At 42.2% G+C, this 27373-nt stretch overlaps 1 protein-coding gene across 1 annotated transcript in view; it reads right to left on the minus strand.

The window, feature by feature from the left end:
* The window catches only part of LOC145392712 (uncharacterized), a 152384-nt gene that overhangs the window by 60285 nt on the left and 64726 nt on the right, over nucleotides 1-27373 (minus strand). The window contains exons 4-5 of the mRNA XM_080267013.1: nucleotides 22466-22667; nucleotides 11976-12251 (exon numbers count right to left, since the gene is read on the minus strand). Of these exons, the coding sequence (XP_080123139.1) occupies nucleotides 11976-12251; nucleotides 22466-22667 (478 nt within the window). The remainder of the gene's footprint in view (nucleotides 1-11975; nucleotides 12252-22465; nucleotides 22668-27373) is intronic.

Raw genomic sequence — 27373 nt, forward strand, 5'->3', positions numbered from 1 at the left:
CTGGCAACTGCATGCATGGGCGGATGAATACATAAAGTACTCACACCATATTACAGGGCGCAACTTTTGAAATCAATTCATGGATTTTAAACAGAATGTCGCAGCCTGTCGATTGAACCTTTTAAAGGGAATGTTACAGCCATGGGATAAAGAGAGAGAGAGAGACACTGGAGTCAAGAGGTTAAAAAGATCTTTCTCAATCTCTGAACTAACTCCCCTGAAGTATTTGTACAGAATGCTAGATCTTTTGACTTCAATAATACAAAGCTGGAAGGTCATAGCCAGTGCCTTAATCCCTTCTACCAGAGAATGTCTTTTTAATGTTCTTGCTGACACCAGACAGTTTTACCCAGTTTGGCAGAGCTTTTATTTATATATTTATTCATCTATTCATTTATTTTTCCCCAGTAGGGGTAAAACATGGATTTCATTTACCTCTTCAATACAAGATGTCTCTTCTAAGCTGAAGGAAACTGTCTGGATGTAGCCAGAATAAAAAAAAAAAATGGACTGAAGGGGTTAATCTGATAGTTCTTAACTTTTCTAAGTGGTGGGTTTCTCTGAAGTGAAGAAAATAATCAGATATTAGCTGGAAGAAAACAAAACAATGTAAATTACCAGCCTGCTTCTCTTCACCACAAACTATTACCTGGTTAACCTGCAGAGTGTACATTAATCCACCCTTGAATCCTCCACAGTGAGCAATTTGAAGTGCAAACTTGTCTGGCATAGCCTGAGTTGTGACTCACACTCCCCTATAAACACAGCCTGAACAGTTACTCATCTATCTATCTATATACCTAGGCTGCTTCCCCCAAGGAAAGGGAGGTAGCCGAGACAGGACAACACACTCCCCATTTACTCATCCATTCAAACACATTCATTTGCATCTTAGCCCCAAAGTGGAGAAGGGACAGATCCTCACCACACCACATCGCACGAGGGTCAACTGTGCAGTGAAATCAGCGATATCTGCAGCAAGGCCCGACAGCAGAGCTGGTTTAAACAGCCACATCATAATAGACCCATCCCCTTACCCGCACCTGACCTGATTAGCTGATCAGACCAAATCCCCCCCCCCCCCGAAAGGAGGAAGGAAAAACAATGGAAAAAAAATAAGTCCATGTGCCTAAAGGCATCCTCCATTCATAAAATACTTATAACAATTGGATTTAAAATTGAGAGGATTTAATGTATGTGGGAAGCAACTCCCAGGAAGTGAATTCCTGAGAGTAGTGGTTCTAGGGATAAATGAATTTTGATAAGCAGAGGTTCTGCATTGTGGGGGAGAGAGTGTGAGTTCATGGACGCTCCCAGCTGCCCAAATATTTCGGGAGAAAATGTGAAGGGGAGGCACAATTGAAGCCTGTTCGTTAGAGCACTTATGGTAAAAATATCGATAAAATAGAGCTAAAGATGCAACATCTCTACGTACTGATAACGGAGGAAGGTCCTGCATTATGGAAGGATTATTGATTAATCTTATGGGTTTATTTTGAATTTTGTCCAACTGCCTCAATGCAACCGCTCCACAGTGGTGAACAGTATTCGATCTGAGAGTGCACATGACTCTTGTATATTGTGGCCATCTGCTCGTCAGTGAAGAACTCAAGAACTCTGTACATAAGTCCCAGTTTTTTAGAAGCATTTTTAGCAAGGGATTTAACATAAGCTGTCCAGCTTGGGTTGGGGTTTAGAGTAACACCTAGGATATCAATTGTAGTGGATATGGGAATACTGACATAATTTAAAATTACGTGAGAGTCTGAAGGATTCTCTCACTTGGAGAAATTAATGTATTTAGTTTTCTGAGCATTAAATGAGACCAGATTTTTTTGTCCCCATTAATTAATTTTAGAAAGGTCCTGGTTCTGAGAAATTGTTGTGTTTATTTGGGAATTTATATTATCAAATTGTGTAAAGGAGGTACTAAATGTGAAAGAACTATGAAGGGTAGAGTCATCAGCGTAAGAGTGTATTAGGTTGTGCGTGACAGATAGGAAGTCATTTATATGTATGAGAAAGAGGGTTGGCGCCAAAACTGATCCCTGAGGTATGCCAGCATTTATGGAATGAAACTGAGAATAAATTCCATCTACCATGAGCCGTATTTTTCTACTATGAAGGTAAGAAATTAGAGGAACCAGTGATGCAAGACCATAGTGTGACATCTTAGACAATAGGGCCTGGTGCCATACTTTGTCAAATGCTTTTGAAATATCAAGTGCTACTGTGTGTGTTTCACCATGTTGGTCTATAGTTTTGTTAATCTGATGGGTAAGAAGGCAAAGAATATCTACAGTTGAACGTTCCTGTCTAAATCTATACTGTACTGCCAATCACTGATCAATTTATTGATTTCTAGATGCTTGACTATGTGTTTGTTAATTAGTGTCTCAAAAACTTTACTGAGAAAGGAATTTATTGCAATTGGTCTATAGTTTGATGGATCAGAAGTTGCCCCCTTTTTAGGAACAGGACGGATATTTGGTTCTTTCCAAGGGGCTGGAAAAATTGAGGTATGGATGCATAAGCGTAATAATTTTGCTATGGCAGAAGCCAACACTGAGGAGCAATTTTTAAGTACTACTGAAGGAATTTCATCTGGACCAGTGGCTTTGTCTGCTGATAGATTCTGTAATACGGCTTGTACGTGTCTGGTGTGAATCATGAAAGGAGGTATTTGAGGGGAATCAAAATCAAGTACAGGAATATTATGATTTTTTGAATTTAGGGTTGAGTTTGTTGAAAAAATGTCAACAAGAAGGTTGGCTTTTCCACGTGGGTCACTAGATTTCCACTGGGGCACTGTAACGGTGAAATGGAAGAGGTGGTAGTGAAGTTAGTTTTGAATGAATTAAGGGTTGACCAGAATATTTTGTTATCATTTGGATTGTTTAGTAGTTTGTTAGCTTATCTATGTAGAAAGTTTTATTTAGAAAGATTGTACGTTGGGTCTGGTTAGTACTTGGATGGGTGACCGCCTGGGAACACCAGATGCTGTTGGCATCCCTACGTGTCAAGTGGGGTTGGTGGAGGATTAGTGCCCCTCCCTGTAAAACAATTAACTCTAAGCCATTGGCCACCCCGTCTGGGATACATGGCGTCTGGCAATGATGATGATGATGATGATAATAGTTTTGGCATGGTTTCTGATATTTTTATAATAGTTAAAGGCTTCTTTGGTTTTGGTCCTTGTAGTGTATAAGTGTTATAGGCTATTGTTTTATGTTCTGTTACAATTGTGGTCAAACCATTTAGGAGAATTACATCTTTTTCTGTAACTATGATGGGGAATGACTTTAACCCCTAAAACGCGGATCGTCGCATTTGCGACGGTCGGCCCAAAGGACAGAATGGCGGATCGTCGCGTTTGCGATTTGAGTTAATTTTGAATAACCGCGGGCAAGCAGGCTCCAGCTGGTATTGTCTATCAGTACCGCCACCCGTGAGCTACGTTTAGCACACTTGACCTTTGTACTACTGACCTCGGTTGTTGCCAAGTATCATTTTTTTTACCCACCCACGCACCGATGCGCGGCCCTCCCTCGTCATGCAATATGGCAACGCGCGGACGGCTCATACGTGTCAATCTGCGCCGTCATCTCGCAAGCACTTTCTGCTATTGGGAAACGCTTGTTTCCCCAGTTGTCACACTGTGATTTTTTTGCGCGGTTTGCCCCTGATTAGCATCAGTCCACACGAATCTTCCACAGTGACACCATGTCCAACTCGAGCTCTTCCGAGTCTGTGCCTTCCAGCCCTCCGGAAAAGGGTTTTGTGACCTCAACCCCCTTCAAAACCTTACCAGGAACTACTAAGGGCCTGAGTGACTCTGCAATAGCCAGTGAACTATTGAAAGCCTCAATGGACTATGGCAGTGACGTCGGTGTGTGGTCAAGCCTGGCAGAGTCTGACACACAATCAAGTGCAGAGTCTGGGCCAGAAGTGACTGTTTCTGTGCCTGAAGTGAGTGTGTCAGTGCCTAGCACCTCAGCAGGGAAGGCTCCTGTGAGAAGGGGCCTTGAATATGGGAAGGGGGCAAAAAGAAAAAGGAGTGGTGACCCCAGCTCACTGCCATTGTCCCCTACGCCACGTCACGCCACCGCCAGCCCGCCATGTACTCCCAGCCCCATTCTCTCGTCCTCCTCTTCTGCTGCCCTGTCTCCTGAGTCGTCTGAGTCGCCTTCACCACCTCGAAAGGGAAGTAGACGTTCTACTTTACGTACTAGACGTTTTCGTAGGCCAAGTGTTCGTGTTGGTAGAGCTAGAACTTTGTCCCCTAGTGTAAGGCTAGCTCGTAAGGAAACTCGCACTAGGCAACTCGGCAGTCACGCCACCGCGAGTGACCTTGAACCCTCAGATAATGTCCCCACCACCACCACCATCACAACACCAACACGACCTAGGATAGCCTCTGCCTCACGTACTGTCTCACCGCCTGCCTCACCCACTCCCACATGACCTGCCTCACCCCCCGCCGCCCCCAGCACCTCCCAGCCTAGGCAGGGCACTCTGGATGCCTTCGTGTGGTCAGAGGGATCAGATTTTGTGCCGGAGGATCTGCCCTTTGATGACAGTGGGTGTGGAGTTCAGGCTGACTTCCCTGTCGACGAGGATGGTGAATGCTTGGACTATCTGTTGGCCTTCCTTGACAACGAGGTAATGGAGCAGATTTGTACCGAGACAAACAGGTACGAGGGGCAATCTGCTGCAGTTCGCGAAGGAGAAGGTGAGGCGGCCACGCCATCCACGTCGCGGATGGCAGCATGGGTGCCTCTAACGATCAGGGAACTTTTTGTATTTATTGGGTTGATGTTATTGATGCCCCACAATTGGAAACACAAGCTGGAAGAATACTGGAGTTCCGACGATCTGTGCCCAACACCAATTTTCAATAAATACATGAGCCTCGATCGTTTTAGGCAGCTAATGACTTACCTTCACTTCGCGAACAATGATGAGCCTTCCCAAACTGACCCATTATGGAAAGTAAGGGGAATCCTGAACTTGATCGAGGATAAGTTTACGAGGTTCCTGCGCCCTTTCAAGAAAGTGGTGATTGACGAGTCCTTGGTTTTGTTCAGGGTCCGTCTTCGGTTTGTGCAGTACATTCCAAGCAAACGACACCGCTTTGGAATCAAGTTTTTCGTGCTGTGCGATTGCAAGACGGGGTTCATCTTAGACTTCGTCATTTACACTGCCAGCAATGTCGATTTGGACAAGACTGACCCCCTTGGATTCTCTGGTTCTGTGGTGAAAGTGCTTTTGGAAAAGTACTTTGGCGAGAATCATGTCCTGTATACGGACAATTACTATACAGCTCCTAAACTAGCCAAGTACCTTTCTGAACACGGCGTCGGATCCTGTGGCACTGTCAGAAGCAATAAGGCACACTACCCTGCCTTCCCCGAGGCTGAAAAGTCAAAGCGGGGAGACGTGCACCTGAAGAAATCTGACAAGATGCTTGCGATCAGGTGGCATGATAAGAGAGTCGTGAATATGCTCACCACAGTACACAAGGGGGAAATGCTGGCAACAGGGAAGGTCGACAGAAGGACTGGCGAGCCTGTGATGAAGCCTGATGCTGTCATTGACTACAACGTCAATATGCGGCTGGTGGACAAGTCTGATATGATGATCGGAGAGATTGACTGCCTGAGGAAAAATCGTCGTTGGTACAGGAAGGTGTTCTTGCACTTGATTGATATGTGCATGTTGAACGCCTTCATCCTGTATAAAATCAAGAACAGGAAGCCAGCAAACTACTCTCTCAGAAGATTTTCCAAGACTTGTGTCTACCAGCTGCTTCAGCGTTACGGCCAGGTTCTTTCAACAGGTCCCAAACGCCACCCTCAGACACCTCCAGACCGCCTACAGTGTCAGGCCTACCTTCAGCGACACCGCCTGGAGCCACTGCCTGCCACTGCCAAGAGGGGAAAAGCACTGAGGAGGTGTCATGTGTGCAGCCACACTACCAGGCAGGACAGAACCTTTAGGCGCACCTCCTTGCAGTGCAAAGAGTGCAAAGTTCCCCTCTGTGCTTACCCGTGTTTCTTTGACTACCACAGCCTGACTAGATTTTGAAAATAAGGGTAAGATTCTTTGAAATAATACTGAGAGTGACAGTGATACTAGTGTTTAGTTTTCTTTTACGTGCTGACAGTGACAGCCTGATGAGTGTAAATTAGTGTATGTACTTGTAAAAGCACTGACAGTGACAGTGTTTTTTGGTGTAAATAATTGTACATAGTAATAATATAAGTATTGCGAGTGACAGTCACTCCAGTGTAAGAAGATGAAAGCATATGTTCCTATTCTATGTTCTGACAGTGACAGTTTGTTGTGTGGAAAATATTATTTTTATAACAATGGACAGTGACACTGATGAATAAGGCAAAAAACGGACAGCTCCAGTGAAAGTGAGCGATAGAAATGAAGTGCGAGTGGCCGACCGGAGCAAGAATAAAGTGCCTGCCGTAAGGCTGAATAAACTCGCGCCGCGGTGGTCTTCCTCAGTCCCGATCCATAATACTGGCAGTGACAGTGATTTTTATGGCCGTAATAGTGACAAGCGAACGTTTGCGAAGTACTATGATGGAAAATAACGTAGTATACGTGTTTTTTGCCGTGAAAAGGCAAATGTGACAATAGTGACGGGAAGATCGCCACCGCGCTGCATGTCGGCCGTGCGCTCCGTTCATTTTAGCCTTATTTTCAGTGCTTATTGTACAAATACGGATTCCAAACAACCTGTACGTTGTTGTATAAAGTGTACTGTGACAGACTGAGGCTGTGGTAGAAAGAAAACCGGGTTTCTGGAGGTGTGAAAGTGAAGACTTTGTTACCCAACTTTGCAAGTCTTCACAAGTCCTTTGGTAGTCCACGAAGGCTCAACATGTGTCTCAGGAGAAAGCTGAATGTAAGTACTATATGCCATAAAAATTTTAATGCTCTAGGGTTAATCTATGATTTTTGGCAAATATTTTCCCACAGGTACTCAGACCCCGCTACAACCCCGCCACAGCGGGGGGGTCGGGCATACACAGCCGCGTTTTAGGGGTTAATGAAATCCTGTATGTGGCCCAATGTGGAATTTGCATCATGGGAGAAAGAGGAGGTCCAAGGAACATCCATGAGAAAATTTTGAAGTCCCTCCCAGTCTGCCCTGTCGTTGTGCCATTTAGTCATCACGACAGATTCAGAGCAGGAGGGTGTGGTAGGTGTGAAACTGGTGGCTTGAATCAGACAATGATCCGAGGATCCGAGGGGGGACTTCACTTCGACATTATAATGATCTGAAATGGTTGTTAGAAACAAGTCCAATAGGTGGGGATTTTGTTCGGGGTTGTCTAGTTCACAGGTGGGTTGACTGACTAATTGGGTGAGATTAAATGAGTCTACAAATAGCTCACATTCAAGACCAGAGTCATCAGTTCTGGGTGAATAAGTGAGCCAATCGACATTATGGACATTAAAATCACCCAGAATAGTAATTTCTGATGCAGTATTAATGTTCAGGACACAAAGTTGTGAAGACAGAGAGTCAAATAAACTCGGCTCTGAAGGGGCATTAGGGAAACAATAACCACAACAGAAATACTTAAATTTAAAACCAAAAGAATTTTGTATATGGAATAGTTGAAAAAAGGACAATTAAATTTAGTAATCTCCTCCAGGGCAATTTCTGATTTAGCAAGGCAACATACGCCTCCTTTGGGTCTGAAACTTTGAATCAAGATATAACCAGGAAAATTAAATCTAGCTAAATCAGAGGTGGAGCTTACTAGTGTCTCTGTCAGAAATAGCAGATCAGGGAATTCATACTGGAGGAAATTTTGAACAGAGTTGATGTTGGAGTGAAGTCCCCTAATATTGCAAAAGAAAATTTTACCGCACTGACGAGCAGATTTAGGGTGCCGCAACACTGGAGGTGGCACAGTCGCTTGATGACGACCGGGAGGGCCCTGCGCAGACAACCCAGCCCTGCTGGTGGTGGTCACCCGAGAAACCACCGCACTGATTCCCAGTATAGCAGCAGCCACGGTTCTTTTTATGGGGGGGGAGAACAGGGATGTGTTCTGGAATGTGTATGATATGTAATGACAAGATCGGTGTTTTCTGGAGAGAGGATAACTGGTTTAAGGTAATGTTAAATAATGTGGATGTGCATGTTGTGTAAAGAGGGCAGCCTGATGCCCTCTGGTGTGTGAGGCAGAAAGATGTGTAACCAGCTACCAAGGCCTAGGAGAAAAAATGGAATCCAGGCTATTCCTTGAGTCTCCCGTAAACTTGGCGGTAGTACTCCCCCAGGGCTGTGTCATCACTTATTCATTCATAATTTCTCTCTACTTATTTCTGTCACACACCACAGCCACTCTTCCTTGCTCAACAGACATCCCTCTCGCATCCAACGCTCTCTTCACACTGTCCATCCATCCTATTCGTGGTCTCCCTCTCAGCCTTACATCTCTCACATCAGATCTAGTTATCTTTTTCACCAATCGCTCATTACCCATTCTCTCCATATGCCCAAACCATTGCAACACCCTCTGCTCAACTCTACCAGCCATCTCCCGACAACTCCAGTTTTCCTTCGCACTTCATCATTTCTTACTCGATCCATATGTGTCACTCCACACATACTCCCCCCAAAACACAGCCTTTGCTGTGACTCACATTTCCCTATAAACACAGCTGTGACTTGCACTCCTTCATAATCACAGCCTGAGCTGTGGGTTGCACTCCCCTACAAACACAGTCAGAGCTGTGAATCTTACCCCCATAAACACAGCTGGATCTGTGATGCACACTCTCCATTAGGCTAAACACTTGAAGCTGCAACATGCACTCCCCTATTAACCCCTTAACCGCGGGGCATCACTTTCGTGCCACTTGGGAGCAAGGGATCATACCACAGGGCATCACTTTTGCGATTCTGTGTTATTTTGAATTCGCCCGGGCTTTCAAGTGGTAGCTTGTATCATCTATCAGCCAATGTCCAACACTTGTCAGCACTCCTAATCTCATCTGTACTCCCATCCATTGTTGACAATTTAGCCATTTCTCCCCCTTCTTGACTCCCCTCCCTACCTTCCCTCCATTACACCCTCCTCTCGCCTGCCCGGCCGTGCTATGCTAAGTAAATCTTCCCTGGAATTTTCCACTGATTTCATCCATTGAAATAAGCCCTATGCCCTATTCTTATACCAAATAATATATACCAAAAAGAAATAATTTAAGTGAGAGTGCCATACACCTGGAATTGGCTAATTATCACCTGACAACACCTCACGTGCACTCGTTCATTAATTTTCGTTGTTTATTTCCCCTTGAAATATGCCGTATAATCTATTCTCGTACTAAAAATATATATAAGGAGGGAAGGGAGAAGCCTAAGTGATATTTACATTCACCTGGAACTACCTAATTTATAATGTATTGTCTAGATTTCCTGCCAATCATTTCACTGCTATATATTAGCAGCTGTCAAGAGGCTGACGTTTGCAGTAATGCATTTCCCTAGGTAGGCCACCCCGACCCACCCCTATCTGTTCACTGTCATCTTCCAAGGTGAAGGTACATCAGTTCGCTCCTGCTAACTTCAGCCGCTTTTTGGCCCCATGCAAAGGGCCCTGTGACCTTTACCACCTACTAAACCTCGTGTGGAAAGAGGTAAAGGGCTGACAATTGAAAAAGAGTGACTATGATCTTTCTGTTGAGTAAAACAGTGCAAGTGGAATTGTAAATAATGTGTAAATAATGTGTAAACAGCAAGTGAAGCAATGAATGTAAATATAAGTGAACAGTGTAAAATAGTTTTATAAGTTACTTCAAGTGACAGTACATAGCACAGTGTAAATAAAATAGAAATGTAAATAATGTAAATAAAATAAAGAACGTAAATAGAAATGTAAATGAGTAGTATTATAAGATTACAAGTATATATACTAGGAGCAATGAAAGTGAAAGTTTCACTCTAGCATGTATGAATACTATGAGTTATGAGAGTGAAGGTGAAAGTGACATTCACTCTCAATGTTAGTATACAGGATGAGAAAGTGAATGCTATGTATTTTACTGAAAGAAATTGAATGCCTACAGTGACAATAAATTACTATTACTGAAGGAAACTTATGGATAAAGACTGTAGATATATGTAAGTGTTATACAGTAATAGAAATATAAACTGTGAGTGTTTTTATGAATAATAAATGACAACACCAGCAGCGAACTAGTGCAAGTGGGAAGGTCATACGCCCTCATAATTTTCATTGCTTTCACAGAGTTTTTTTTTTTGGAATATGGATTCCAAACTATTTGAGAATCATAGAATAGTGTTTCTAGTGATAATATCAGGCTGTGGTAATCATATTACGGGTTGTCGGGAAGTGTAAAGTGGAGACTTCGTTACCCAACTTCATAGGTCTCCAAAAGTCCTATGGTACTTGAAAAAGGCTCAACAAACACCCCAGGAGAAAGCTGAAGGTATGTGCCATAAGCATATGTGATTTTAATTATCTAGGACTAATAACTGATTTTTGGCAAATATTTTTAGAGAGTCTGTCGGAGTGCGAATATGCCCGTGGGTGCCGCAAGAAAAAGCGAAACAAGCCCGCGGTTAAAGGGTTAACTATTGTCAAGCTGCGGACCTGATATGAGGCACAATGAAGGTCTGCATGGGTCACATAGCAAGCCTCATATGAGGCACAGTTTTACACTGGTTATAAAACAATGACTCAGGGGAAGCAAACTACCTTACAAATACGGTAATCAGTGTGGTAGGGGTGAACACAGATGGAGCTCTGGCTCACATTCAGTCAGTCCTCATTATATGCATGTATGTGTTCCAGAATATAACATCCATTTTCATACAACCATCTATTTTCATACAACCAATGCTATGAACTGTGATATACAGTAATAGTAACTAAACTTTATAGGCTGTCACCCAAACCTTAAAAAGCAATCTTTTTGTGATTCCTTGTGGATTTCACTGGAAAAAAAAATACATAAATAAAATGGGAGAGCATATAATAATGACTTACTGTATATCACGAGAACAGTGGACATCTTGACTGCAATAACACTCATATGGACAGTGGTTGCTGGAGTATTAACTGCTTCAGCTCCAGCACATCATTTTATTTTCTTGCTTTTACCAGATTATTATTTTCAGTTTAGGAGAACACTCTAGCAGTGAAGGAGTTAACCTTTTTGTGGTCAGGACAGGACAACTATTTTATTCCTGTTACTGCTGGGTGATTTCATTCAACTAAGGTTTGTCATAAAAGCCTGCATGCATTAACACTGTCACCATCAACTCTCTAATGGTAGGGACAGCTCTAGTATTCTACTCCAATCAATACCAATGACTATATTTTATAAGAGTACATCCCTACGTGTCAAGTGGGGTTGGTGGAGGATTAGTGCCCCTCCCCATAAAACAATTAACTCTAAGCCCTTGGCCACCCCGTCTGGGATACATGGCGTCTGGCAATGAATGAATGAATGAATGAAACATCACAGTAGCCTGAATGTGTTTCATGAAGGCTACACCTAATCCCTCCAATCTGAAAAACTTTGTCCTATGTTGAACAAAATGAAAAAGATGTCCTTGAGCTGATGGGGTTAACAACAGTGAAAGGAGTAATGACAGCCAAATCAGTATTATGCTGTACTCACTTCCAGGTGTAGGGACCATACGACAGGCAACCACAGTCTAGTTCCTTCAAAACAGTGACATCTATATATAAATATATATTTTTTGCCATCTGCAGTAAATTTTACTGATGTCAGGGAAGACTCCTCAGGGTACGAAGTTTGTATCTACTCCCTTCACTACCAGGTATCTCTCCTAATCTGAATATCACCGTCCTGTTAGTAGCAAGAATAATACGGTACACAAATAATGTCACTGTTGTGAAGTTAACGGCAGATGCTTTTCCTACTCCACGTGGCCACAAAATATTTACCAGGTTGAATATCCTTGTCAAGTTCTGCTCAGATTCCCCAAAGTATTTCCCAAGAATGGTAGACCTCTTAACAGGAATAACATTCAGATGGAAACTGGTTGCCAGGGCCTTAACAAAGGTGCTCTTGCCACAGCCAGGGGGTCCAAAAAGCAGGAACCTGGAAGGAGCAGACAGGCCACACTGCTGGAACACTCGACCCTCCTTTAGCGCTAGGTCCATGGCTTCATAAAGTTCGGATTTCAGTGTTTCATAGCCATGTATGTCTGACAGTCTAACCTGGAACAAACTGGAGAGTTACTTGAGGTGCAATATGGGTTTTATATGCTGCATCACCACCACCACCACCACCATCATCGTTATTTTCACTGTCATTTTCATCATCACCTGTTATCATCACTATTATCATGACCATGATGATCATCCTCATCTTCATCACCATCTTCATTTTCACCATCATAACCTTTATCTCCACCATCATCATCCAATTCTAATTTCCATCTAAGGGACAGAATCCAGAAACAAAGAGAAGGCATAAATACAGGACAACTATAACACACCATGCTCAGTTTAAATAGGTCATCCTGCACTTTAAAAAAAATGGGAACAGCCAATCCTCTTTCCTGCCTTATGATGCGAGGGCATAAGGCAAGATTAACTTGATCCACTTTTAACCTTTTTAATCTGGCAATCTCTCTCTCTCTCTCTCTCTCTTCATTCTTGCTACTGACAGTGTAGCACCAATGACAAGCCTACAGTCCTTCTAAAATATCAAGATCGTTTGGGCAGTCCCTCACGGGAATTTCCCTACCCGCGACACTGCCGAACATTGTACTGGGCAAATCATCGGATTAGAGACAAAGCTCAAGGGGCAACCCTCACTCCCAGCTCACTACCTCTCTCTCTCTCTCCCTGCATATAAAATCTACATTTTATGTAGATTTATTTTCATAAGAAGTATATACAGTTTTATGAATTATTATATTTGAGGAAAAGCCTTGTGGGTGTCTGCCTGTCTGTCTGTCTGTCTGCCTCTCTCTCTCTCTCTCTCTGCATACGAAATCAACATTTTATAGAATTTATTTTTATAAAAAGTCTATACGGTTCTATAAAAAGTCTATACAAGTAGCAGAGGTAGGAGCTTCCATCTTTGATGGCGGTCAGAGAGGAAGTGACCTGCAGACTGACACCTGACCCACCCTCACTGACTCACTTACAAGTGTGACAGCGTTGGAAAGCAACATTGCCAAGTGTTGACGTACTTATAAAAAGCCATTGTTATTATTAAAAACAATAGACATTTCTTACAGTATATAGCCATATTAGAAAATAATATATATATATACTGTAAATAAATTTCATTTAGAAGGAGTAAATAGCTGACATGAGACAGAGAGGTGTGTGTTGGTACAGATTTGGCAGTGCCGTGGGTGGGTGAATTCCCTTGAGGGACAACACCCAATCTCGATATTTTAGAAAGACTATACATGTGGTGGAGTTGTGCACCCAGGGTGGAGAGTAGCAGATGCGGCATCTTCCTATGAACCAAACCTTCCCATATTTCCCTACACCTTGCCATGGGGAAGGACCTTGGTAAGGCTCTGTCTACCACAATAGAGCACTGGATCCCAACATGGTGTATGTTGTACTGTGCCTGTAAGCCAACCCTATAGTAGCAATTGCTTACCTGTGGTCGACGGGTCTAATTGGCCAGACAGACCAGGGTTATGCAACAACATCTAATAGTCAGTTTCATTCCGGTTAGGAAATTTGCCTAGAGATGAAAGGATTAATGAAAGAAATGCTTAATCCGTCCAGTTTCAAAAGCCTCTCTTCAGCAGAATAACAAGGTGTCACCATACTGCCACCTAGTACCATAAATAGAAAAAAGACAGGGGGGGAGGGGGGTTCCAAATTTCTGTACAGCATATAAACATCCCAAATGATGCCCATCACTCTCAAAACCACCAGGCACCTACATAATGCATCCATCCATCCATCCAAATATGTCATCCTATGTTCCCCCATCAGGAATATATGGATCCAGGGCTATGCTAGAATTCCAAACATTCCAAGGCAAGGGGACCAGTCAAATGCCCTGGTGCAGTATTAGGTGAACAAGAAATTCCAACCATCCCTAATACAGAAACACAGCCAGTTAAATGACTGGTGAAAAAATACTTGTACATACAATCATTCCCTGACTGCGAGGGTCTGTCAGGCATCAATCCATCATACAGGTCACATGAATCATGACCCTAATCCATGACCAATATATATTTTTTTTTATCATGAGAAGGCTGACCTCAACTGGAAACTCCTGACACTTTCAAAACCTTAAATTTTTAACAAATATTTGCTTTATTTCTCCAATGTCTGTGACACTGTTATTTGTATTTATGCAATGTAAGAGCAAAGCAACAAAATTAAGACCTTGGGAGTATGATAAGAGTAAAAACACCTATGAGAGAGAGAGAGAGAGAGAGAGAGAGAGAGAGAGTGTGTGTGTGTGTGTGTGTGTGTGTGTGTGTGTGTGTGTGTGTGTGTGTGCGTGTGTGTGTGTGTGTGTGTGTGTGTGTGTTCTTACCTAACTGTATGTTTACAGGAATGAGTCAAGCTCATACTGTCCCATGTATTAACCCATTTTTATCATACATATCTTTAAATTTATGAATAGTTTTGTGACACAATACAGTATTTCATTTGGTAGTGCATTCCTCTGACCAATTTCCCTATTTGGGAAACTGAATTTCCTTATGTCTTTATCACCTCTCTTTTTATGTAGTTTTTTTGCGTGTCCTCTTGCTGATGCTTCCCCATATACTTAATTATGTACAGTTTCTCTTTACCTGAGATGCATTTATATAGGTATAGCATAATAATGTCTCCTATTTTCCTTCTCTCCTGTAGTGTTGGCTGATGCAATTTTTCTAGTCTTTCTTTGAAGCTTAGATCCTTTAAGCTTGGTACCTATCTTGTAGCTCCCCTTTGTACTTTTTCAATCTTATCTATGTGTTTTTTGAGATGAGGATTCCAGACTACTGATGTATACTCCAGGATTGGACTGATAAATGATGTCATTATCTTTCTCTGGATGTCTTCATTTATATATGTGAATGCTATTCTCATACTGGCAAGCAATGTATACATGTTACGTACCTTCTCACTGATGTGGTCAGTTGGCGATAGTTTGTTACTGATAAACACTCCTAGGTCCTTCTCCCTTTCTAATATGTGTAGAGTTGATCTTCCTAAATTATAATCCCAGTCTGGTCTTTTCTCACTTTTACCAAACTTAATTACATGGCACCTGTCCAAATTAAATTCCAATTGCCATTTATTGCTCCATTCTGAAGTTTACATAATTCTTCTTGTAACTCTCAACAAGAATCTGTGTTAGTAATTTTCCTTTGTATTTTTGCATCATCAGCAAACATATTTAGATAGCTTCCATTTCCAGTGATATTGTCTATGTTACTTATATATACTAAAAACATAACTGGTGCCAGCACTGAGCCCTGAGGAGCTCCATTAGTCTCTTCCTTGCATGATGAGTAATTTCCCCTTAGCACTGTTCTAATTTCCCTTTTTCTGAGAAAATCCTGCATCCAACAGTACAGGCTGCCTCAGATTCCTCCTTGATGGTATAATTTCCATAAAAGCCTTTGGTGCGGTACTCAGTCACATACTTTCCTGAAATCTACACAGTTACTGTCCACCCATCCTTCTCTTTTCTGTAATGTTTCTGTAACTCTATCATAGTAGCTTAATGGATTAGTAACACATCATTTTCCCTTTCTAAAACCAAACTGCCTTTCTGTTATATCATACTGTGTTCTTCTAGATGGTTTACCCAAACTTTTCTTATCAGCTTTTCTAGTATCTTATTTAAACCACTCGTCAGTGATACTGGTCGGTAGTTAAGTGGATTCTGTCTATTCCCTTTCTTGAATACGGGAACAATGTTTGCTTTCTTCCAAGTATCAGGTAGTTTACCTCGATCTTAGGATTCCTTGAATATAAAATACAATGGTCTGGTTAACTCTTCTGCACATTCATGTGGCACCCAACCTGAAATTTCATCAGGACCATATGCTTTTCCTTTGTCTAATTTACTTAACTCTTCCTGTACTTCTTTTTCTTATATTTGTATATCTGGTAATATGTGTGGGCAAGCATGTTCCATATCATCTCTTTCAAAATTATTTTCTTCTGTAAAAACTTATTGGAAATTTTTATTTCGTGCATCACAAATATCTTTCTCTTGTGTACAGATGATCCTCTCATCTGTAATGGACTGTATTTTATCTTTAACTTCAGTTTTGCTTCGGATGTAGCTGTAAAACGGCTTAGGTTGTTCACTGCTTATCTGTGGTAATCATATTACGGGGTGTCGGGAAGTGTAAAGTGGAGACTTCATTACCCAACTGCAGAAGTCTCTACAAGTCCTACGGTACTCGACGAAGGCTCAACAAACACCCCAGGAGAAAGCTAAAGGTATGTGCCATATGCATATGTAATTATAATATTCTAGGACTAATAACTGATTTTTGGCAAACATTTTTACAAAGTCTGTCGGAGCGTGAATATCGCCGCGGGACATGCAAGGAGCGCCAAAACAACCCCGCGGTTTAGGGATTAAGCAGTCATCTGCCTGTGGACCAGACAACATAAGCAACATATATCTTAACCCCTTAACCGCGGGGCGTCACTTTCGTGACGCTTGGGAGCAAGGGATCATACTGCGGGGCGTCGCTTTTGTGATTCTGTGTTATTTTGAATTCACCCGGGCTTCCAAGCGGGGGCTTGTATCATCTATCAGTACTGCCAATGTCCAACACTAGTCAGCACTCCTAATCTCATCTGTACTCCCATCCATTGTTGACAATTTAGCCATTTCTCCCCGTTCTTGACTCCCCTCCCTACCCCCCCTCCATTACCCTATCCTTTCACCTGCCCGGCCGTGCTACGCTAAGTAAATCTTCCCTGGAATTTTTCACTGATTTCATCCATTGAAATAAGCCCTATGCCCTATTCTTATACCAAATAATATATACAAGAAAGAAATAAGGTAAGTGAGAGTGCCATACACCTGGAATTGGCTAATCATCACCTGACAACACCTCACGTGCACTCGTTCGCTAATTTTCGCTGTTTTTTTCCCCTTGAAATATGCCGTATAATCTATTTTCGTAATAAATATACATGTAAGGAGGGAAGGGAGAAGCCTAAGTGATATTTACATTCACCTGGAACTACCTAATTTATAATGTATTGTCTAGATTTCCTGCCAATCATATCAGTGCTAGACAAAGCTGTTTCAAGATATAACATTGGTAGCTCTGAATATATATCTCCTAAGTAGGCCTCTAATCTATTTTCGTAATAAATATACATGTAAGGAGGGAAGGGAGAAGCCTAAGTGATATTTACATTCACCTGGAACTACCAAATTTATAATGTATTGTCTAGATTTCCTGCCAATCATATCAGTGCTAGACTTAGCTGTTTCAAGAACCAATATTGGTAACTCTGAATAACCCCTAAAGCAGGCCTCCACGCTGGCCCTCCGTTATCAGTTTACTCTCATCTTCCGAAGCGAGAGTACGTATGTTTCTTCTTGCTGACTTCAAGGCCTTTTTTCACCCCCATGCAAATGGCCCTGTGACCTTTACCCCCTACTAAACCTCGTGTGGAAAGAGGTAAAGGGCTGACAATTGATAAAAGAGTGACTATGATCTTTCTATTGAGTAAAACAGTGCAAGTGGAATTGTAAATAATGTGTAAATAATGTGTCAACAGCAAGTGAAAGTAATGAATGTAAATATACGTGAACAATGGAAAATAGTTTTATAAGTTATTTCAAGTGACAGTGCACAACACAGTGTAAATAAAATAGAGAACGTAAATAGAAATGTAAATGAGTAGTATTATAAGAATACGAGTATATACCCTAGGAGTAATGAAAGTGAAGGTTTCACTCTAGCATGTCTGAATGCTATGAGTTATGAGAGTGAAGATGAAAGTGACATTCACTCTCAATGCCAGTATACAGGACGAGAAAGTGAATGCTACGTATTTTACTGAAAGAAATTGAATCCCTACAGTGACAATAAACTAATACTATTGAAGGAAACTTATGGATAAAGACTGTAGATATATATAAGTGTTATATAGTAATAGAAATATAAAGTGTGAGGGGTTTTATGAATAATAAATGACAGAGTAACAAAAGCGAACTAGTGCCAGTGCGACGATCAGACGCGCTCGTAATTTCCATTGCTTTCACAGTGTTTTTTTTTTGAGTATGGATCCCAAACTACTTGAAAATTGTAGAATAGTGTTTATAGTGTTTGTATCTGGCTGTGGTAATCATATTACGGGTTGTCGGGAAGTGTAAAGTGGAGACTTCGTTACCCTACTTCAGAGGTCTCCACAAGTCTACGGTAAGCGACGAAGGCTCAACAATCATTCCAGGAGAAAGCTGAAGGTATGTGCCATAAGCATATGTAATTTTATTATTCTAGGACTAATAACTGATTTTTGGCAAATATTTTTTGAGAGTCTGTTGGAGCCCAAATAACCCCCCGGCACACGCAAGTCATTGGTAAACAAGCCCGCGGTGTAGGGGTTAAAGACCTTGGACCACAAGGCATACAAGCACTCACCAACATATCAAATTACAGCTACTCACACAACATAATACCCAACATCTGGAAGCATAGCATTATCATCACTATCCCCAAACCCAATAAAGAACCCACGTTACCTTCCTCACAGTGCCCCATCACAGTCCTCTGCACCCCCTCCAAAATCACTGAATGACTGGTGCTACAACTACAGTAGTTACACCTCACACCCCCCTAGCCCTATCACAACATGGATTTGGGCCACTACACTCCACAAACGCTCTTCTTACAGACCTCACACAGAGAGTTTCTGATGGCATGAATTCAGCTAGGCCACCACACAGAACACTCCTAGTCACATTAGACATAAGCAAAGCTTTTGATGCCATCCCCCACCACAACCTCTCAAACAAAATATTCAACACAAACATCCAAAATAACACAAAAAGATTGCTGGCAAACTACTTAGCAGGCAGATGTGCACAATAAACAGTTGCCGGTCAGTCTTCAAACATCAGAAACTTCACAAATGGCATCCCCTAAGGATCTGTTTTGTCCCCTAAACTCTTTAACCTATACAGTACATGCATGACATACCCACACTCCGCACACCACAGATGCACATAGCTTCCTATGCGAACGACATAACACTTACAAGTACACACCATAATGTATCTCTCTGGAACTCGCTTCTCCAGAGTTGTTTCCCTTCAAACTTCAACCTACAGCTGTTCAAGTCTAACTGTTACAGATATTTTATGAACAGAGGACACCAGTAATTTGGTGTATGGATTATTTTTTTAAAATTCATTTGTTTTTCCTTTCTCTGTTCTGTTATTAAAAAAACAAAACAAACAAACAAACAAAAAACACAGCTGCACACATTATCCAACCTTACCTCAACACATTACATGAATGGTTCACCACAAACAGGCTCAAAATAGCCCCAGCCAAATCTACAGTGACCCTTCTCACAAACTGGGCAGCAGAACACAGTCACATTCCACACCTCATCATAAACAACACTCCCCTACCACACACACACACACACACACACACACACACACACACACACACACACACACAATCCTTGGTGTAACATACAATACATCAATATCATTTAAACAACACATCACAAACATTACAAATAAATTAACACCAAGACTCAATGCCTTGAGGTCACTTGCTCATACAACATTTGGACACAACAAAGAAACCACCACCACAGTATACAAACAGTATATATGTTCAGTTATGAATTATGCAAGCCCTGCTACAACACCCAACAGACCATACAGAACAAGGCCCTAAAAATAATCACAGGCTACACAGCTACTACACCTACAGACCACCTACACCAAGAAACCAAAGTCCTCAAAGTCAAGGATCATCTAGGCATGACAGGCACCCAAATTCTCGCTGCAGCCTCCACAAACCAACAACATCCACTACACCACATGGCAGCACACCCACACACACCAAGGAACATCAAAACAACACCCAGCACACGATATCATACACAAATATTGTCATCTCTCCCCCCTCGCGCACCTCAGACCAGGTTCCAGAAGCATATCTGTACTCTAATCACTCGCCGTTCCATTCAGTCACTGAAAGACAACACACAGCTGCATGCATGGCCTCCTGATATCCACCCTTCTGAATCCTATCTCCCTCGTGAGGACAGGGTCCACCTGGCCAGGCTGAGATGTGGGCATCATCCAGCCCTCTTAAGTTATCAGAAGAGGCTGGATGACTCTGTCGCTGATGCCAGTCCAGGATGCAACACAGCACCCCATACTATTAAGCACATTATGGAAGACTGCATTGCTCACAATCACCTACGCCAGCAACACAACATACACTCCTTGAGAGCTCCATGGGAAAGCCCAGTCTCGGCCATGGCCTTCCTTAGGGACTCAGGGCTGTTCGACCAGACTGCCTAGGGAACAACTATTACTACTAGTTGATATTTTTCCCCTTTTAGCTAGGGATGGTTCTATCGCTGTTGAGTAGGGCTTCATGAAGTGGTCAGGGTGAGACTTTGGAGGTGTGGATGTATCTTACTGTTCTGCAAAATCTGCTGCTGATCATTCTATAATCAGAGGTGTCCACAAAGTTTTTCCAGTTTTTTTGTTTGTGTTAAATCAGTTCATTTATGGTGTTGCTTGGGTTGTGCAAGGTTTATAATTCTGTTGGGGTGAGCTGAGTATTACTCTTTTATCTGTTTCTGTCCTTGAGCTGCTTTATTGGAGCAGAGAAGTTAGAGTTGAAAATTTTTGTGCTGCTACAAAGGATATTACATCACAAGGAAGATGGCCTGTAACGCAGCAGTATGAAAGCAGAATGCAAGGTATAATCAGTTGTAAGAATGCTATACTGTACAGTACAAAGTCCATGCAGGGCAATAAAGGTTGGGCAAGATTCACAGGGGAATGTTTTGAAGAGTTCTGCTACTTGAAACACATGATCAGTAAAGTAGGTCGTGCAGACACTGACTAGAAACCATAAGTGAACGAGACTGACACATGCCATTATGGACCACTACCTTCAAAATGTATGCATATAATTAAATTTATTGAAAAAAAAGCTTGCATGAGCTGCTTCATGTCAGATCCTTTACGTCCTGAACACTACTGTTATGTGTTAAGTGTTCCAAAATTGAATAACAGGTTAACTGTTAAACATCATTTCATTTATAAAGGCTCCAACATGCTTGCATGTGTCGGTCTTGGTTACCTAATGGCAGCTCTTCATGCTGCTTGATCTCTGGCAACCTCCCTATTCAGTCCCTTATCCCTGAGGTAACAATCTATGACCTCGTAGGTCACCTAATGGCAGCTCTTCATGCTGCTTGATCTCTGGCAGCCTCCCTATTCAGTCCCTTATCCCTGAGGTCACAATCTATGACCTTGTCCCAGGTCTTTTTCAGTCTGCCTCTCACAACTCTACCCCCAGCATTAACACTTCTCTACCCTTTAAAGTACCCACATTCAAAGATGTCACTCTCATCCCCTTTGGCGATTTAGTATCATCAGGATTCCACCTTTTCTCATTTTTTGCCATGTCATTAAAATTAAGGAGAGGGAGAGACAGACCACAGGTCTCACCCACCTGCACAGATCCAGGTCTGGCATGGGACTTGGGACCAATAGCCCACCAGCCATGACCAATGGCTGTGGCAGTGGCCTCGGGGCACACTGTCAGGACACCTACAGGAACACACTCTCAATGTGCCTTGGCACTGTAACACCCCTGCCATTATACACCCACTGATAGGGCAACCTCCTGGGGCATTACTCTCGGGTTGGAACCCTTCCTATTGGGCGAAGTGGCAGTCTGCAAACCACAATGCGTTGTACGCTCTAGCATAGATCTGAGTCCCATCCCATCCTAAACTAAGCTGGTGTAGCCCATGTCACGCCTTCCCTCAACAGGTCCGCCTCTGGGTAGTGGGAAAAAGTTTTCTGGCTGCATGCCCTTGCTGGTGCCAACCCCTGAGACGTAGTGGGGTACATTGTATGATATGTAATGAGGATGTACAGTAGAGCATGAGATAGTTAGACAGAAGTGTTTGGAAGAGTATGTTGGCCTACTCTCCATGTTAGTGCCACAATGTAAAGGTCAGCAAAGGTGGATGGTCAGGATATTATGATGGCTAGCAAAACAGGAGCTCCAGCTCACTATCACCAGCATTCTCATTCCCCTGGGAGTACTACACTGATCGACTGGTGCTAGAGCCTAGTCCTCAGGACTAAGGCCTACTCTTCAGTACATGTTTAAAGTAAATGTGTGATAAATGAAAACTGTTAAACATGTATAAAGTAAACGTGTGTTAAATGAAAAATAAATATATTACCAGACCTGTGCTGTTACTGTGGAAGATTCCTTAAGTGAGACTGGCTTCACCACAGCCAGCGCACTGTGTAAATGTTGTTGTGTGAGAGGCTGTGGTGTGGTCTGCATCACACCCTCCACCACCATATTCCTCAGGTCACCTCCTTCATAACCAGGGGTCTGCTTAGCTATATCTGCTATGTCAGTCTCCTCCAGGGTGTGAGTAACACTGAAACAGACAATAAAATGATTGGTTACAAATTCAAAGAAATATCAAAATCAACTACTGTACTTTATTAAACTGACTGAACCAGGTAAACACTAAAATTTGATTTAGAGTAAAAGAGGCAAATACAGTCATGGTAATTTACTATTCCAGGATAAGATACGTGAATCACAAGATCCAGTGCAGTAACAATGGCTAACCCACATTCTACATAAAACTACAGTAAACTCTCCATTACCTGTCGCTGCAATATCCGGCGCTGTTGGCTCAGCTTTAAGGCAATATCCAGCGACATTATGCAATATCAGGGCTGAAATGGGAAGTAACTGGCGGTTCTATGCAATATCCCGCGGCGAGACACATCAACTGACTCAAACACGATAGTCAACTGGCCCCCAGGAAAACCCAGCAATGTGCCAGCCCATGAAAACGTATGCAATGCACTGGCCAATCAGAATTCACTGCGGGAGCGACTCACCTGGCGTGCCAAGCCTACCGTCACTCTCTCATTCTCTCGTGGATCTTGTTCAGTGAAGACATACTAGTATCTATGAACTCTGCTCGTGACCATGTGGTGGCAAAACTCTAGTGCCAGGACTTACTCTGTGGTCTTCCATGCCTCACTCGTTGTTGCTGCAAAGCTTGTGGCCTCTCAGATCTTTGCTTCCTAGTGCACTATTGTGATTCTGCAATTGCTATACATGTAAGTACTGCCACTAGACCACACAAGGTTATGTACACTGTATAGAACTGCACGATGTAGAACTCTACCCTCCACTGATGTCAGCACTAGATGACTACATAGTACACTATATACTGAATTACTCTACTGTATAAATACTATATTGTAAGTTATGTTTAATTTTCATCTTCTACTCATGGGAAAGCTTTTAGCATAAAGGGTCGAATAGGGCAAGACGAATTAATCCACTGAAAAAAAGGCATGCTCTTCATCGATGGAAAATGTGTGGCACCTGTATGGTTTTCTACCTAACAAACCAACTTTAACTACCAACGAGCTTGCAATAGCTTACAGTACCTTGGCAAGTCCATTCTATTAAATGTTACTCATAAAAATATGGAAAAATAAAGAAATAAATCTTGCGCATTAATTTGCAAATTAATGATTAGGAAAGAAGTGTTGTACAGTAAAATTATTATGACTTCCTTGCCCACAGTTATGTATACGGCCGCGGCCAACAAATTTATTCCTCACCTGACTGCCATCATTCCACCTCTAACTCATCACGCACCTGGTTTGCAGATAATACAGTACAACCTCACTGTAATGGACTAATTGGGGCCCAAGCCAGTCCAAAAAAAGCAAAAGTCTGACAAAAACGACATCTGGACTTCCCCCTGCTAACCTGGACTTTTTCTGATATATCAGACATTAGTCTGGCTCGCACCAACGGTTTTTCACTATGGCGTCATCAATTGCTTTCACTACCACTGCAGTACTGTACTGTATTATACATTCACTACAATAATCAAATACAGTAGTATGATATATACTGTATAATAATACAGTACTGTGCTGTACACTGCTAAACGTGTTTTAATTACATTACTGTGGTGAATGAACACAGCTGAAGTGGTCTGTTAATAGAGTCTGCACATTTGAGATGATTGTACTGGAGAAGTAGATGATGCACTTATTTAACTTAAAGGCACTTATACTACACCAGTACTGTACTGTCATGTACTTTAAGGCACACAATACAGTGTACTTTCTTCATTAAAAAGGGGGAAGTCCATTTGTCACTGATCTTGACTGAAGTTGTATTTAGCCGACTTTTCCCCCAAAATAAGAGCGACGCTATAGCTGCTCCAGACTGTAGTCAGGCAGTCCAGACCGCTTCTGGCTTTAACAAACTTTTCCCAATATACAGCAAGCTCACCCTTAACGCGAGGGTTTCGTTCCAACCATGGCTCGTTCGGCGCGAAACCACGTAACTTTTAACTACTCCTTATTTTGCTCCCTAGACCCCCTAAATGTGGTGTTTTGCTGATATTTGCCATTGGTAATCAATATGAAGCACTTTAAGTGGTTAGAAGGTTTATTTAAAGTTATAACTTACAGTACTGCCCAGCAAAACTTCAACACACAAATATGTAAACACAAGGGAACATTCCGATGCCAATTGGTTTCGGGACAATTTGTCGTTAAGTCAATTCGCCATCACAACAATAACAAGAAAATTCGCCATCATTAATGAAGACAGCTGTGGGTGATGGTAAAATATAATTCAAAGTCGAAATAAGTATATTTATAGAATGACGAGGAATCGTTCAGGGTGCAAATTGTCCTGACGGGGAATCGTACATGTTTTGACGGGGAATTGTCTGACAGCGAATTGACCTGACGGAGAACTGTCTCGGAACCCGTCGATCATGGGTAATCATATAAATCAGGTTAACTGGTTACAAGGCTTTATTTAACATTTTAACTTTATTTAAGTGATTTAACTTATATACCAGAACAGTAAATATTTAACTTGCAAATACAGTACCGTGGAAAATCAGTGCAGCAAATCTTTAATAAACACATAAAAAAGGCAATATTCCAACACCTATCAGGTAAACTGGCTATAAGACTTTATTTCTTGCTTTAACGTTATTTTATAGTACTTTAACTTGTACATAAACTTAACAAAACAGTAATGTAAATATTTAACTTACAAATACAGTACTGTAGAAAAGCAGGACACGATCACGTAATCAAAACAAACCATGAGTGGTGCTGCGCTGATGTTCGAGGATTTGGCCTTTCAAAGGCTGTGTAAATTTATAGTTTTCGTAATGGTTCTTTAATCTTACGCTGTCTTATACATATCCCAGCACTAACCGTGTATAATTGCAAGCGCACTCAGTGAGAATGTGCTCAGGGCGAGTTTACTGTACTGAATAAGAATTTAGTCTGGTCGGCTCCTCAAGACTGATAAAAGCAAATTCCAGTATAATGAAGTCCATTATATCGAGGTTTTACTGTACAGTAAATACATACAAACTGCAAGCGCAGTAGTTTTATTAGACAAAGCAAACCTTCATTTCTATCAGCTAGATTTTATCTTCTCTGCCATTGCAAGTGCATTCTAACATGATGTACTGTATAAATACGAGGTGCAATAGCTCCAGTAATTTGAATACTGTATTGTAGGAAAATAAGTTACCTTACCTCCTAGTTCTCACTGCCGCCTCTGAGGTAGTCCCTTTGGGCATGTATACAGTGGTCCCAGCATTTTTTTCCACAAGTCCGTGCATCCCTAGAAGGCTTCGGGTGTGATGATTTTGATCACTCCTGCGATTCTGTCTGGATCTCCTCAATCGAGTCAAAGTGATGCCCTTTCAGTCGCAATTTCAGCTTGGGAAACAAGAAAAATTCACAGGGGGTAAGGTGAGGTGAATAGGGTAGGTGAGGAATGACTACCGTGTTAGTGGGAGCCAGGAACTGTCGGACAACAACTGATATGTGGGCGAGGGCATTGTCATGATGCAGGACCCAGTCCTTGTTCTTCCACTGTTCTGGACGATTGCAGCGGACATTCTCCCTCAGATGCTGCATAACTTTAGAGCAAAACTTTCTGCTAACAGACTGACCGGGTGGGACGAATTCCTTGTGAACAATCCCTTGGATATCGAAGAAAGTGATCAACAATGACTTGACACTGCTGCGAACCTGATGCGCTTTTTTTTGCCTCAATGAATTGGGAGACTTCCATTGCGATAACTGCTGCTTTGTCTCCAGGTCATAACCATAAATCCATGATTCATCACCAGTTATGACCTTGGAGATGAAGGGAGCATCATCTCTGACCTGATTCTTGAGCTCCCTGCAAACTGCAATGCGATGTGCCTTCTGCTCGTCACTCAGCAGTCTTGGCACAAATTTTGCAGCAATGCGTCTCATGCCCAACGTGTCTGACAAAATGCGTTGCACGCTCCTGTATGACAGTCCAACGATATCACAAACATCATGGATAGTTCCCCTACACTCTGCAAGGATAGCCTGATGAACATTTCCGATGTTTTCTGGTGTTGTTGCCGTTGACAGTCGTCCAAAACGGTCATCATTTTCGACGGATGTTCATCCTTCCTTGAACCGCTTGTACCAGAAAAATGTTCTGCTATGGGACATGGCATTGTCACCAAAGGCTTGCTGATGCAACCAGTGAGTTTTTGCAGCCATCTTGTTGATCGTGAAGCAGAACGTGATGCAGGTTCTTTGTTCTGTGAGGTCCGCCATTGCAAAACCGCCAAACCACCTACACACCATGTTACAATAGTAAGACTAGCTCAACAACACGTCTGCTCACAGACACGGCCGGGCCACACTGATGCACAAGGGGTGCTGCTGACTCCTCCTAGTGGGAAACGGCAAAACTGCAAACAGTTGGCTCCATCTGTTCAAATTACTAGAACTTTTGAGTAGCACCTCGTACATCTTAGAACACATTTGCACTGGCAGAAAACATAAAATCTAGCTTATAGAAATGAAGGTTTCCATTGTTGAATAGAATTACTGCATTTGGAATTCGCATGTATTTACTGTATTATCTGCAAAACAGCTGAGTGGCAAATGAGGGTTGGAGTGCCGGCAGTCAGGTGAGGAATAAATTGGTGGGCCATGGCCATATACATAAGTGTAAACAAGGGAGTTGTGAAAATTTACTGCACAACAGTTCTTTTCTTATCATCAGTTCACGAAT

The sequence above is a fragment of the Coenobita brevimanus genome, chromosome 23 (assembly GCF_032717465.1).
Source record: "Coenobita brevimanus isolate Jiangsu-jjx chromosome 23, ASM3271746v2, whole genome shotgun sequence".
Lineage (NCBI taxonomy): Eukaryota > Metazoa > Arthropoda > Malacostraca > Decapoda > Coenobitidae > Coenobita > Coenobita brevimanus.